The sequence below is a fragment of the Stegostoma tigrinum genome, chromosome 10 (assembly GCF_030684315.1).
Source record: "Stegostoma tigrinum isolate sSteTig4 chromosome 10, sSteTig4.hap1, whole genome shotgun sequence".
Lineage (NCBI taxonomy): Eukaryota > Metazoa > Chordata > Chondrichthyes > Orectolobiformes > Stegostomatidae > Stegostoma > Stegostoma tigrinum.
Window position 1 is genome coordinate 36,697,257 of NC_081363.1, and position 13,222 is coordinate 36,710,478.

The 13,222-nt window shown below is 40.9% G+C and overlaps 1 protein-coding gene across 4 annotated transcripts in view; it reads right to left on the bottom strand.

Moving 5' to 3' along the window:
- Window positions 1-13,222, bottom strand: part of ppp2r5ca (protein phosphatase 2, regulatory subunit B', gamma a) — a 156,228-nt gene that overhangs the window by 120,899 nt on the left and 22,107 nt on the right. The window contains exon 1 of one of the 4 annotated variants that reach the window (XM_048537088.2): window positions 9,271-9,379. The exons of 2 other annotated variants lie outside the window; for them this stretch is intronic. In XM_048537088.2, coding sequence (XP_048393045.1) covers window positions 9,271-9,327 — 57 coding nt within the window. In that variant the 5' untranslated portion in view covers window positions 9,328-9,379. Of the gene's footprint in view, window positions 1-8,574; window positions 8,699-9,270; window positions 9,380-13,222 lie in introns of those variants that run through there. One more of the 4 variants, XM_059649099.1, reaches the window with a different exon arrangement.

Consider the following 13,222-nt stretch of genomic DNA (forward strand, 5'->3'; position numbering starts at 1 on the left):
AATATGGAAAGTCATCTTGGGGCCTGGGATGGGGGTGATGTATGGGGACAAGTGTAGTACTTCCTGCAGTTGCAGGGGAAGGTGCCGGGTGTGGTGGCGTTGGTGGGGAGTGTGGAGCGGACAAGGGAGTCACGGAGAGAGTGGTCTCTCCGGAAGGCAGACAAGGGTGGGGATGGAAGAATGGCTTGGGTGGTGGGGTCGGATTGTAGACGGCAGAAGTATCGGAGGATGATGCGTTGTATCCGGAGGTTGGTGGGGTGGTATGACAGAACGAGGGGGATCCTCTTGGGCAGTTGTGGCGGGGGCGGGGCGTGAGGGATGTGTTGCGGGAAATGCGGGAGACGCGGTCAAGGGCGTTCTCGACCACTGCGGGGGGAAAGTTGCGGTCCTTGATGAATGTGGACATCTGGGATGTGCGGGAGTGGAATGCCTCATCCTGGGAGCACATACGGCGGAGGTGGAGGAATTGGGAATAGGGGATGGAATTTTTGCAGGAGGGTGGGTGGGAGGAGCTGTATTCTAGGTAGCTGTGGGAGTCAGTGGGCTTGAAATGGACATCAGTTTCTAGCTGGTTACCTGAGATGGAGGCCGAGTGGTCCAGGAAGGGGAGGGATGTATTGGAGATAGCCCAGGTGAACTTGAGGTTGGGGTGGAAGGTGTTGGTGAAGTGGATGAACTGTTCGAGCTCCTCTGGGGAGCAAGAGGCGGCGCCGAAACAGTCAGTGTAACGGAGGAAGAGGTTGGGTTTGGGGCCTGTGTAGGTGCAGAAGAGGGACTGTTCCACGTAAACTACAAAGAGGGAGGCAAAGCTTGGGCCCATGCGGGTACCCATGGCCACCCCTTTTGACTGTACGAAGTGGGAGGAATCAAAAGAGAAGTTGTTGAGGGTGAGGACGAGTTGGGCTAGGCGGATGAGGGTGTCAGTGGAGGGGGATTGGTCAGGCCTGTGGGACAGGAAGAAGCGGAGGGCCTTGAGGTCATCTGCATGAGGAATACAGGTGTACAGGGACTGGACGTCCATGGTGAAAATGAGGTGTTCCGGGCCAGGGAATTGGAAGTTCTGGAGGAGGTGGAGGGCATGGGTGGTGTTACGGACGTAGGTAGGGGAGAAAATGGAGTCCAGATAGGTGGAGATGAGTTCGGTGGGGCAGGAACAGGCTGAGACAATGGGTCGACCAGGGCAGGTAGGTTTGTGGATTTTGGGAAGGAGATAGAAATGGGCCATGCGGGGTTGGGGAACAATAAGGTTGGAGGCTGTGGGTGGGAGGTCCCCTGAGGTGATGAGGTCATGGATGGTGTTGGAGATGATGGTTTGGTGCTCGGGGGTGGGGTCATGATCAAGGGGGTGGTAGGAGGTGGTGTTGGAGAGTTGGCGTTTGGCCTCGTCGACGAAGAGGTCAGTGCGCCATACTACCACTGCGCCTCCCATGTCTGTGGGTTTGATGGTGAGGTCGGGGTGGGAGCGGAGGGCTGCCCATTTTGCGGGGGAGAGGTTGGAGTGGGTGAGAGGGGTGGAGAGGTTGAGGCGGTTGTTGTCTCGATAGCAGTGGGAGATGAAGAGGTCGAGGGAGGGTAGGAGACCTGGGGGTGGTGTCCAGGAAGAGAACTTGTGTTGGAGGCGGGTGAAGGGGTCAGAGGAGGGAGGCTTAGGCTCCCGGTTAAAGAAGCAAGCGTGGAGGCGAAGGCGGCGGAAAAACTGCTCAATGTCCAAACGTGACTGGTATTCGTTGACGTGTGGGTGGAGGGGGACAAAGGTGAGCCCCTTGCTTAAGACTGACTGTTCGTCCTCAGTCTGTGGGAGGTCTGGGGGGATGTCAAAGGCTCTGGGTTCAAGCGCTACCATTGTCTGTTATCAAAATCTAAGCTGATACTCTATTGTAATACCTAGCAAGTGTTGGCCTGTCATTGGCACATGTAAAAGATACAAAAAGGACTATTTAAAAGGAGCAAAGGCACTTCCAGAGTCCTCTGGGCAAAATTTATTCTCCAACCAAACTTCAATAAAACAAATCGTCTCATCATGAACTCATTGCTGTTTGTGGAACATGAATGTATTTAGAATGGCTACTGCATCGCCTACATACAACAATGATTGTTCATCATACTGGCAGTAATAGTGTTTGGGAAGCCTTCATACAGTGAAAAGTATTATTAGAATACAAGTATTTATTTTTTCTACAAAAATGTTAAGACACATTTTTCATCATTATGAAATATTGTCAAACCATGGCATATAATTGTGACACAGGAAATAAGCTGGTGTTTTTCTTAAGTCACACAACAGGCAGAAATTTCAGCTGCTACATAATACAAAACCTCTGACTCATGTCTAATTTTCAACACTTCTTTTTACCCAGAAATTTTTGACACCCTTGATTTCATACAAAAGTTTACTTTAAAAATTTAACAAATTAAGCCTATATCCATTGGATTTTATAACAATGAAAGAAGTTTAAATTCTTAAAACTAACAAGATCTTGTAAAGTCTAAAAGCAGAAAATGCTATAGAAACTCGATATGACATGACAGATGCTGCCTGAGCGTTTGAATTTCTCTAACTTGGTTTTATTTCACGTTTCCAGCATCTGCAATTATTTTGCTTTTATTTGATGATCTTGACAGGACAAGATGAATAGTGGGAGGATGCTTGTTGGAGAGACTAGAACCGGGGGACAGAGTTTCAAAAGAGGTCTTCCTTTTACAAAGCTATTTTTTCCCTTTCAGATGGTTGTTGTTATTGGAATCCTCTTTCCCAGAACAAAGTAGGGACTGGATCAAATGAATTTCTTGAAGGCTCAGTTAGTCAGATCTTTAATAAACAAGGAAGTCAAAGGTTAAGTGGGGGGGGCATACAGGAAAATGGAGTTGAAATCACAATTAGATTAGCTATGATCTTATTGAACGGCACAGCAAACTCAAAGCACTGCATAGCCTGCTCCCTGTTTCCAGGTCTTATGTTCCTGAGGTAATTCGAGAAAGAGTTTTGTACCGGTGAACCGCAGGTATGGTTACAAACGATGCCATGACACACATGGCACTAAATTACCACAATGGTGTAGAATTTGATTACATGATTTCAACCTAATTCATTTCATAACCCACTTCAAGTTATCTCAAAACTGTATATCATTCACATTCTTCCACGATATTAGAAATTACTTCTTTAAATGCATTTAGATTTTAGACCCAGCAAATGATGAAAAATGTTTTGAGATTAAAAGCATGTATTGTATTGCACCGTATGAATTGTGCCTTTAATATCTGAATTTTAGATCTTTTGCATGGTTTACAATTATGAACAATGTCACATACTTAAGATTTCAAGTTAAGAAAGATAATTGGAATAAGATGTTCACATTTATCATCTGCTTATGAGCATAATACCACTTCACAATTACAAATTCATACACACTAACTTTATTCATCTAAAATGTTCCATTAATCACATAAAATTTCATATTTAGGTTTAAAATCTTTTCACTTCATTACAAAAGTTAAAGTAGCACTTGACAAAGTCTTCTTTGGCAGTAACTTCCAAATACAATGACCTTTGTTCCTTAGAACAATAAACATATCAAATGCCTGGGAGCACTATGATTTGCTGGCTTCTCTTTCAATCATGCATCTTCCAGACTTGAAAATATATCACTATTGACTTAAACTCTAGAATTCCCTACCTATGAGCACTATGGGTGTACAACATCAGATTGACTGTAGTAACTGAAGATGTTGGGCTACAGCAAAATTCAAGCCTGACGACCTATAAGGCTCAAGTGACCCCCATTAGGACAATGATTTTCAAATGCCGCTGCTCCAGGGGTTGTCATAAAAGTTAATTTAGTTTAATCAAAGTATTCAATTTGCCAGTCTGATAGAAAATGGTCAACAGGCTGTAACCCACACTTAACAATTGCTACTAGAGAAACATAAGGTACCATCAACATATCACTTCACTAGATGAAGCTCTAATTTCTTTTCAAATCTGTACATATGCATATAGATAGACACACAGGAAAAAAAAACAAACAACATTGCTGTTAATGAGTGGAGGGAAAAAAAGGGGAAAATTTCAATGGTATCCATCCAAAAGATTGAATTACACATTTCTGATTCTAAGATCTTCTTCCATCCCCTTTCTCCAGGTTCTTTCATTTATTCATTCAAGACGCAGGGCAATTTATACAAAAATGATAACATTTCTTAGTTACCGGTTAAAGGCAACAGCTTACAGCAGCTGGTAGTGGAAAATAACAGGCTTTCATCAGGACAAGCGAGAGAGAGCAGGTGAGTACTGTCATGCAACTTTCACAGAGCTTCAATAACTTTTTTTTTAAAAATGAGAAAAACAGCAACAAACCCATTTGATCTAACTTGTCTATTCTAACCAAGTTTACCAAACTAAACTAGTCCCACTTGCCTGCACATTTGTCTAAACCTTTCCAATTCATACAGCTATTCAAATGTCTTTTAAATGTTATAACTTTACCTGCATCTACCACTTCCTCAGGTAGTTCATTCCACATATAAACCACTGTGTGAAAACATTGCCCTTCAGGTCCCTTAAATCTTTCTCCTCTCACCTTAAAAATATGCCCACTAGCCTTGAACTCCCCTACCCTGGGGAAGACTTTTGCTATCATCCTATATATGCCCCTCATTACTTTCTAAACCTCCCACATTTCCGTGAATAAAGTTCAGCTTATCCATTCTCAAACCTCCAGTCCTTGCAACATCCTTGTAAATCTTTTCTGAACCTCTACAATTTAATAGTATCCTTCCTATAGGAGGGTGACCAGAACTGGACACAGTACTCCAATAAAAGTGGCCTCACCAGCATTCTGTACAACCTCAACAATAACATTCCAACTCCTTTACTCAGTGGTCTGAGCAACGAAGACATGAGTGTTAAATGCCTTTTTTAGCCGTTCTGTCTACTTGTGACTCAACTTTCAAAGAACTGTGTATCTGAATCCTTATGTCTCTCTATTTGACAAAACTACCAGGGCTCTACAATTACTACTGTATAGGTCCTGCCCATGTTTGTTTACTGATATGCAACACCTTGCATTTATCCAAATTAAACTCCATTTGTTACACTTCAGTTCTTTGGCTCAATTGATCAAGATCCCTTTGTAATCTTTGATACCTTCGTCACTTTTAACTATACCATCAGTTTTGGAGTCATTTTTGAACTTACTAACAAGTCCTCACAAATACTCATCTACATCATTTATAAATCTCTGTGGAACACCGCTGGTCACTGACCTCCAGCCTGAAAACAATCCTCCACCACCACCACCCTCTGTTTCCCACTATCAAGCCAATTTTGCATTTAATTGGCAAGGTCTCCCTGAATCCTATGTGATCTAACTTTACTAATTAATCTGTCACGCAAACCTTGTTAAAGGCTTTACCAAAGTCCATGTAGACAATGTTTACTGTTTTGCCCTCAATCATTGAGTTTCCTGAAAACGTAACCAAAATCAAGTTTGACAGACATGATGTTCCATGTACCAATCCATGATGACTATCCCTAATCAGTCCTTACCTCACCAAATGCATGTAAATTGTAACTCTCAGAATCCCCTCCAACAACTTACCCACCACTAATGTCAGACTCACACTTCTCCTTACAGCTTTTATTCAGGAAAAGGCACAACATTAGCCAATGTCCAGTTCTCCAGCACCTCACCCATGGGTGTAGATGTTACAAATATCTCTACTAAGGCATTTCTCCTCATGTCTTAAATGGCGATCCCTTATTCTGAGACTATGTCATCTGGTCCTAGTTTCTCCGACATGGGGATGTACCTTAAGAATCTTGCATGTTCAATCAAGTGAACCTCTCATTTGTTTAAAAATTTAATGCGGGCAGGCCTACACAGCAATCTTGTCCACATGGTCAGCGAGCTCCTGAGATGCTGCTTGGCCTGCTGTGTTCATCCAGCTTCACACTTTATTACTCAAGTTCGATATGTTTTATTGCCTCGCACTTGTTTACAGCCCATGAAAATCTTTTGCAAAGGTCCAGGAATGAGGGGGGCGGGGGTGATTCTGCTACTGCCTCTCACAAATCCCACCATTCAGTTCATTCTGTCTATACCCGGTTTACCTGATAAAATCACAGAACTACACTGAAGACGACTTGACTGTGCAACGTTGCACTGCTCCAGTATCTCTCACACACAAAGGGCTTGAATTTAAAGTCTAGTCACTATTGTAACGTAGGAGCCACAATAAATGATTTGAACACAATGACGAGCAAGTGATATCAACACCAAACTTGAACCATGTTGGTCAAAGATAAAAATTGGATGCAGGACACCAGGGACGTCCTGGGAAAACAATCCTTTTCCCATTTCAGTCCACAATCAAAAACAAATACAAAAAAAAATGTGGTTTTTACAGCGGCGTGAAAGCTCCAACAATACAAGCAGCACGACAACATCCTGGAAAAACATTGTGATTGACAGAAGACCCACAACAACTCAACCATTCACTCCTTCATTTTGTCTACCAGTAGCAGAGCAGGGCAGGAGGATGCATCATCTACAAGTGTGTTTCCAAAACTTTTTCCCCAATATGACCCCATTTCCTGCTTGGGCGCAGGAAAAATGGGGCAGCTGTTTAGTCCAGAGTTTTTAAAAGCAAAAAATGAATCCTCCTTATAATGGAGTTTGGTTAGACAGCACAGGCTTCAAGAACTGGCCATCCCAATTATTTTTAAAATAGGGCTAGAAATTGCAACTGGTGAAATCTTTTGGTGTTGTCTAACGTGGTCTAAAGGAATGTGGGAACAGGCAATACTTTCATAGAATTCCTACTTTGTAGACAGAGGCCATTCAGCCCATCCAGTCGGCACTTAGACCTATGCCATCTCTGCACTTACCACTGCTAATCCACCTGGTCTGCACATCCCTGGACACTATAGGGCAATTTTAAGTGTGGTCAATCACCTATATTTTTTCCATCGGCTGAAGGAAACCAGAGCACCCACAGGAAACCCATACAGACATGGGAAGAATGCCTGTATGTAGCTTGCACAGTCACACTGGAATCGAACCCAAGTCCCTGGTGCTGTGAGGCAGCAGTGCTAACTAGTGTGCTGTGCGCTATCCTGATGAATACATTAATTGGGTTTGAATTGGTTGGATAAATACATATAGGGAGCTAGTAAATCATGGGTGAGTATTTCATGGAGAATGGGTAACTGAAATAAAAAGTTCCAACATAAAAATGTAAACTTCACTATTGTTTCATTAGTTATCTTTTAGAGTCTAAGATTGGTAGCAGATTATGGTTGAGTTAAACTGTAAAGTTTTGAGGTATGATCACCCGCCTGTACTGAAAATGAGCTTCATGACCATTGAAAGGTTAAAGTTACAACATGTAACAAATTTACTTCTTTACCAAAGAAGATGCAAGATATGGTTTCGGCACTTTTGTTACCACACAGAAGCAAGGTAAGGAGCACTTCTTTAAAAAAACTTGGAACCTTACTTGACTTGACAGACTTGAACATACAGGAAAGTTTGGACAGTTTGTTAACTTCATGGCTAAATTTATCATCAACAAGAACTACTGACTGATTATGGAGTTCAGTGATGAATGTGTTTGTGGCAGAGACTTCTACTTAACGCAGATTCCGACTTCCAACCCCGCCCCCTTTGTACACGTAGTGTGTGTGGAATAAACTGGCTAAAAGGCTGCCTAGGCTGAATAAAATGGCTTAGGTTAAAATGAAGGAATTTGAGAATTCCACCAGTTTCAAGTTTGGAATGACGAAGCGTTGTTATTTGTTGTAAATTAGCCATAATCAGTCACTTCATTAGTACCTATGTAATGTCCTGTAAAATACCTTTGCCATTATATAGATCATTAATGAATAAAGCACAGAAGAAACTTAATATAGAAAGCAATGCTATTGTAAACAAAAATAAAAGAAGAAGAACTGGGAATGCAGAAAATCAGAAACAAAAACAAATTGCTGGAAAATCTCAGCAGGCCCAGCAACATCTGTGAAGAGAAAGCAGAGTTAACATTTTGGGTACAGTTGTTGTATTTGGAAAATCTATTGAATTTACAGTTTACATATCGGGACACTATTGTTAAGTACAATTGGCATCAGTGGCATAGAAATTTAAAAGACAACAAAATTGATTTTTTTTATTTTATGTTAAAAATTATCAACAGCTTTGGCATCAACTTCTAAAGATGAAAACTTCCAAAGAAATGCAGAAATAAGGGATTGGGAGTATGATAAATTCATACAAGAGACGTAATAGGTGTGAGATTTGTAGGAAATACTAAAGGACACCATCAAAGCCTATAATAAGTCTGCCCTTATCAAGAGATTTCAATGAAGTAATGCCTATGGATTTTAAGATATAGGATAAAGAAAAATGGCATTATTTTACATTATGTAAATTTGGGAACCAGATTTTCTCGTAAAAAAGAATAAAAGCTTGAATGGAAATCACAATGGAAAATTGGAGATGGGCCGAACTTGGATCACCAGCAAAATGTTTCACATGTTAATACAATCACCTTCAAGGTCCCCTCCAAGCTACTCACCATCCTGACTTGGAAATATCCAACATCGTGGGCTGAAGGGCCTGTTCTGTGCAGTACTTTTCTATATCACTAGGTTGCAGGGTTCCCAAGCGGAATATGAGTTGCTGTTCCTGCAACCTTCGGGTGGCATCATTGTGGCACAGCAGGAGGCCCATGATGGTCACGTCATCTAAAGAATGGGAGGGGGAGTGGAAATGGTTTGCGACTGGGAGGTGCAGTTGTTTATTGCGAACCGAGCAGAGGTGTTCTGCAAAGCGGTCCCCAAGCCTCCGCTTGGTTTCCCCAATGTAGAGGACGCCACACCGGATACAATGGATACAGTATACAGTCCCACAGATTTGATACAAAAGGTCTTCACACAACAACTTCTTGCTGAATAACTGCAGGATGATTGGGAATGTTACAACTGGAAAAAGCACTGATTAGCATCCTTTGCTCCGCTGAATAACATGAAGCACATAAGAAGCAGGAAAATTTAGAAAAGCACAATATTAGTTGAGACATGGGTTAAGGTGGAAATAAAGAATGATCATGACAAAAGACACTAAGTTTTAAATATTTAAAACAAAAATTCATTCAGCTTGAACACAGTTGCAGTAGCAAGGCTTCAGCAACTTATCAACAACACGCTCAATTAGCCACACTTCAACCTAGACAATATATGTCAGCAAGTTACATGCCAAAAGGAGGCCATACCTTCCAGCAAATGTTATATTTATCTTCCTCATGAGAATGTGGTGACAAAGTAAACATTCAACCAGAGAGATTCCTTCCATTTGATGTGCAACACTGTGGTAGCATTGACTATTCACAATCGCAACAACTGATCACGAAGTTAGCTCTGAAATTTTGCAAAGTTAAAGAAACAAGACATCAATTCTAGCTTATTTCAGCATTGGAAATCTTTCAAGTTCAAAGTTTTGGGCCCAGTTGTTTTGAAAGTGTATTTATCACAAGTTAAAGGAGCTATCTAAAAGCAAGATTAAGAAATTGCGATATTCAGTGTTTAACTAGATTAATTTACACCCCAAGAATTCAAAACTTGACAGCATCTTCATATAATAGAAATGATATCAATAACTGTAGAAACACTTAGCAATTGGAACTTTATGGCTTAATAATGTTATAATTTGGGGTTGGTGGAGAGGGAGAAGAAAAGAAAATGATTTTCTGTTGTCTAGACAACAGAGAGACAATTAAGATGATCTGGTTAAAATCATACAGAAGCTATTTTGCTTAAACCGATCTTTTCCTTCATTGTGCTTGAAGATAAATGGGTATCCACCGAGTTAACCAGATAAGAACATCAGAAAAAGGAATTGAGTGGGAATGCCTCTTTTACCAGACAAAAAAAAATTCCTCAAGACTTATAGTACACATACAGCATTTGTACTTCAGCCATTTGAGGCAGTCAAACTAAAAGTAAATCTAAAGTAAAATCATTTATTTTACAAGGATGTTACCAGGGTTGGAGGGTTTGAGCAATAGGAACAGGCTGAATAGTCTGGGGTTATTTTCCATGTAGCTTTGGAGATTGACGGGTGACCTTGTAGAAATTTAGAAAATCATGAGGAACACTGATGTGGTAAATAGACAAGGTCTTTCTCTCCACACAACAACCCCTCCACCCCCCTCCCCCTCGGTGTGTGTGTGTGTGTGTGTGTGTGTGTGTGTGTGTGTGTGTGGGGGGGGGGGGGGGGGGGGAGCCAAAATTAGGCATCATACGTTTGAAATCTTTTCCCTTTCACCTTAAGAGAGACCTAAGGGGCAACTTTCTCACAGAGGGTGGTATCTGTATAGAATGAGCTGCCGGAGGAAGTGGTAGAGGCTGGCAAAATTGCAGCATTTAAAAGGCATCTGGATGGGATATGAATAGAAGTTTAGAGGGATATGGGCCAATGGCTGGCAAATGGGACTAGATTTAGTTAGAATATCTGGTTGGCATGGACAAGTTGGACTGAAGGATCTGGTTCTGTGCTATACATCTTTATGACTTGGATGCTTAAATTTAGGAATGATTCAAAACTGAAATTACTTTGTACAAACAACATTTCCATTAAATGTAAACCTTAAGAACTGACATGGGAGCTATGGCTCAAATATATAGCTGGTAGACAACTGGTCTAGAAACGCCTCATTTAACAAACAAAAACACCAAGATAGAGTGAAAAAGAATGGCCATGCTTGTACATAATGGAGTTTAATTGGAGGAGAAATAAGCAGGGGAGAGATAGAAACTGTAAACCTGTCTGCCTCTCAAATGCGACATCAAGGGCTTTGTCGCCCTGCTCCTGATATGTTTCCACAGTGAGAATCTAAATTTGAAGGAGTTTTAAGAGTGGAAGGAAGAAACTTGAGATTAGAGGACAAGGAATAGTGCACAAGTCAGAACTTAGTTTTTTTTCCAGGCCAAATATAATTTTCACTTACATCCATTAAATTCTAAGACATCTCAGAAGTTTGGATGTAACTTGTAAAAATTAAACAAAAAAAAAGTTATTTGCGTACTAATATTCACTCAAATCATTTGCTTCAGACCAGGCCTGATTCATATATTGAAGAAAATCAAACAATTCTAACAGCTGCAAGTGAAGGATGGAAAAGAATGGTACGAGAAAAGGAGGTGCTAAAGGAAGAAGCAATCAGGGTGAAGCAGGGAATGGTTAGCACTAAGTAGGAGAAACAGCAAACACAAGGGGCAAGAAGGTGGCAAACTGGAGAGGTGGAAAGAGTAAGAGCTTACAAGGAAGGCAGAGAATGGAACCATCATAGAAGGAAGTGGCTAGCAGAAGCGATAATAAGCAGGAAGGCAAAAAGTGGGGTTAGTCAGGAATTGAGGTGTTGAGTCAGACAGGCAGGGAGGAAGACAAGTAAGAATAACTCACTAGCCTCTCAAATGTTGGCATTAAGGTGTATTATGTTTGGACAGTGTTCAATATTGTGGAATGATGAGAAATAGTTATATGACATATCTGCCAAACAGGAGCTTAATGTTAGCGAGTTTTGAGAAGATTTGTAGCTCAGGTTGAGGTTCTGGATGTGAGTAGAAGCATGGCATTCTAACCAGAACTCCATCAACAAACACATTGATTTGGAGGCCATCTACCATCCTCTGAGAAAAAGAACAGGAAATGACATCACCAACCCAAGGAAACCTAAACAGATAAATAGGAAGCAGGACATAACACCAGCGCTTCGGCGGAGGCTCACTGATGATGTTACCTAGAATGGTGATGAAACGTCTGAAAACTAACCTTCCAGCTCAGCGAGCAAACTCACATCCAGGGGCTTAATGTATTGTGAAAATATAGTGACCAGGAAGTCAAACAGGCTCTGAGTTACAGCCACTGCATGCTGTAAAACTGTTGAAGAAAGAGGTTGGCCATATTCGAAACATGAAGGAACCTCATAGACTCACAGTTCAGACAGAAACCATTTGGCAGAAATCTTTTCTCCATCTCCGCAAGTGCTATCAATTTGTCTCACACCCTTGCTCTTTACCTATAAGCCCTGAATGTTTGAGTATTTATCAAACATCATTTTGCAAGTACTTGTTTTGTGTCCATGATGCTTTGAGATCAAAACTTGCTGTCTGATTTATTTTTCCTTTATGCTACCTCTCATTGATTTTTACATTCTCAAATTTAGTGTCTTTGGTTGACAGACCCTTCTGCTACTGAAAGCTATTTCTCCTTATTTACACTTATCAAACACTATACGGTTTTAAACACCTCATTGGAACCGATTGTGTAAACATGCAAGTAACTACAAGCAGAAATTATGAATGAACTCAAACGTGGGAATAGGGCCTCTGTTTACAGTGTGATAAATTTGCATAGCAATTACACAATCAATGGGCAAGCTGCTGGACAGTTTATTTAGCTTAGCTGTGATTTGACTATATTCATAGTAGTCATACTCATTATTTTCCTGATTGCATGTTCTATTTCTCAAATTCCATGTCCTGCAGCTTTCCACTAAATGCTAATGCTTCAGTCAATCAATCATAAGTGACAAAGCTACATCAGCAACACAGAGATCTCCAGAAAGGCAAGGAATTTAACCATGATTAACTCCAGAGAAACTCATGTGTTATGTTACCAATTTACACAAACGGCTTCTTTTGCCCATGATTTCTATTCCACGTTGTCAAATAATTGGAAATATAGATGAATCAAATATTAAATTTTTATTTTAAATTGGGAACAGTATATAGAATCCAAATGTGAGTGTAAAGGTAAAGTCACCGTAGTCTCTGAGGATCAGTGTGCTGCTCTTTCAATAGAGAAAGACACACGTCTGGTGGGGAGTTAACTTGAGAGTCACCATGCCTAAAGTGAGGGATGAGCTTTAGAAGGTAGGACATTCATTTGAACCTACATTGGCATGAAAAATTGAACCTGCACTATTGATGTCATTCTGCATAGCAAACCAACCAAAGAGTTAAACTGAACCTCAACAGAGAAAAGAAACATTATAACTTGTTGCCAATTCCTGATGATTCTGAAAGGAAAAGCCCCAAAAGAAAATCATTATACTCCAAAATGAGGAGGGAAGATCTAGTTCCTTTCTTTATTCAAACATTCCCATTGCCGTGGGTGGTTATGACAGAGTTAACTTAACGCAAGATCCCTTTCCTTGTTGATAC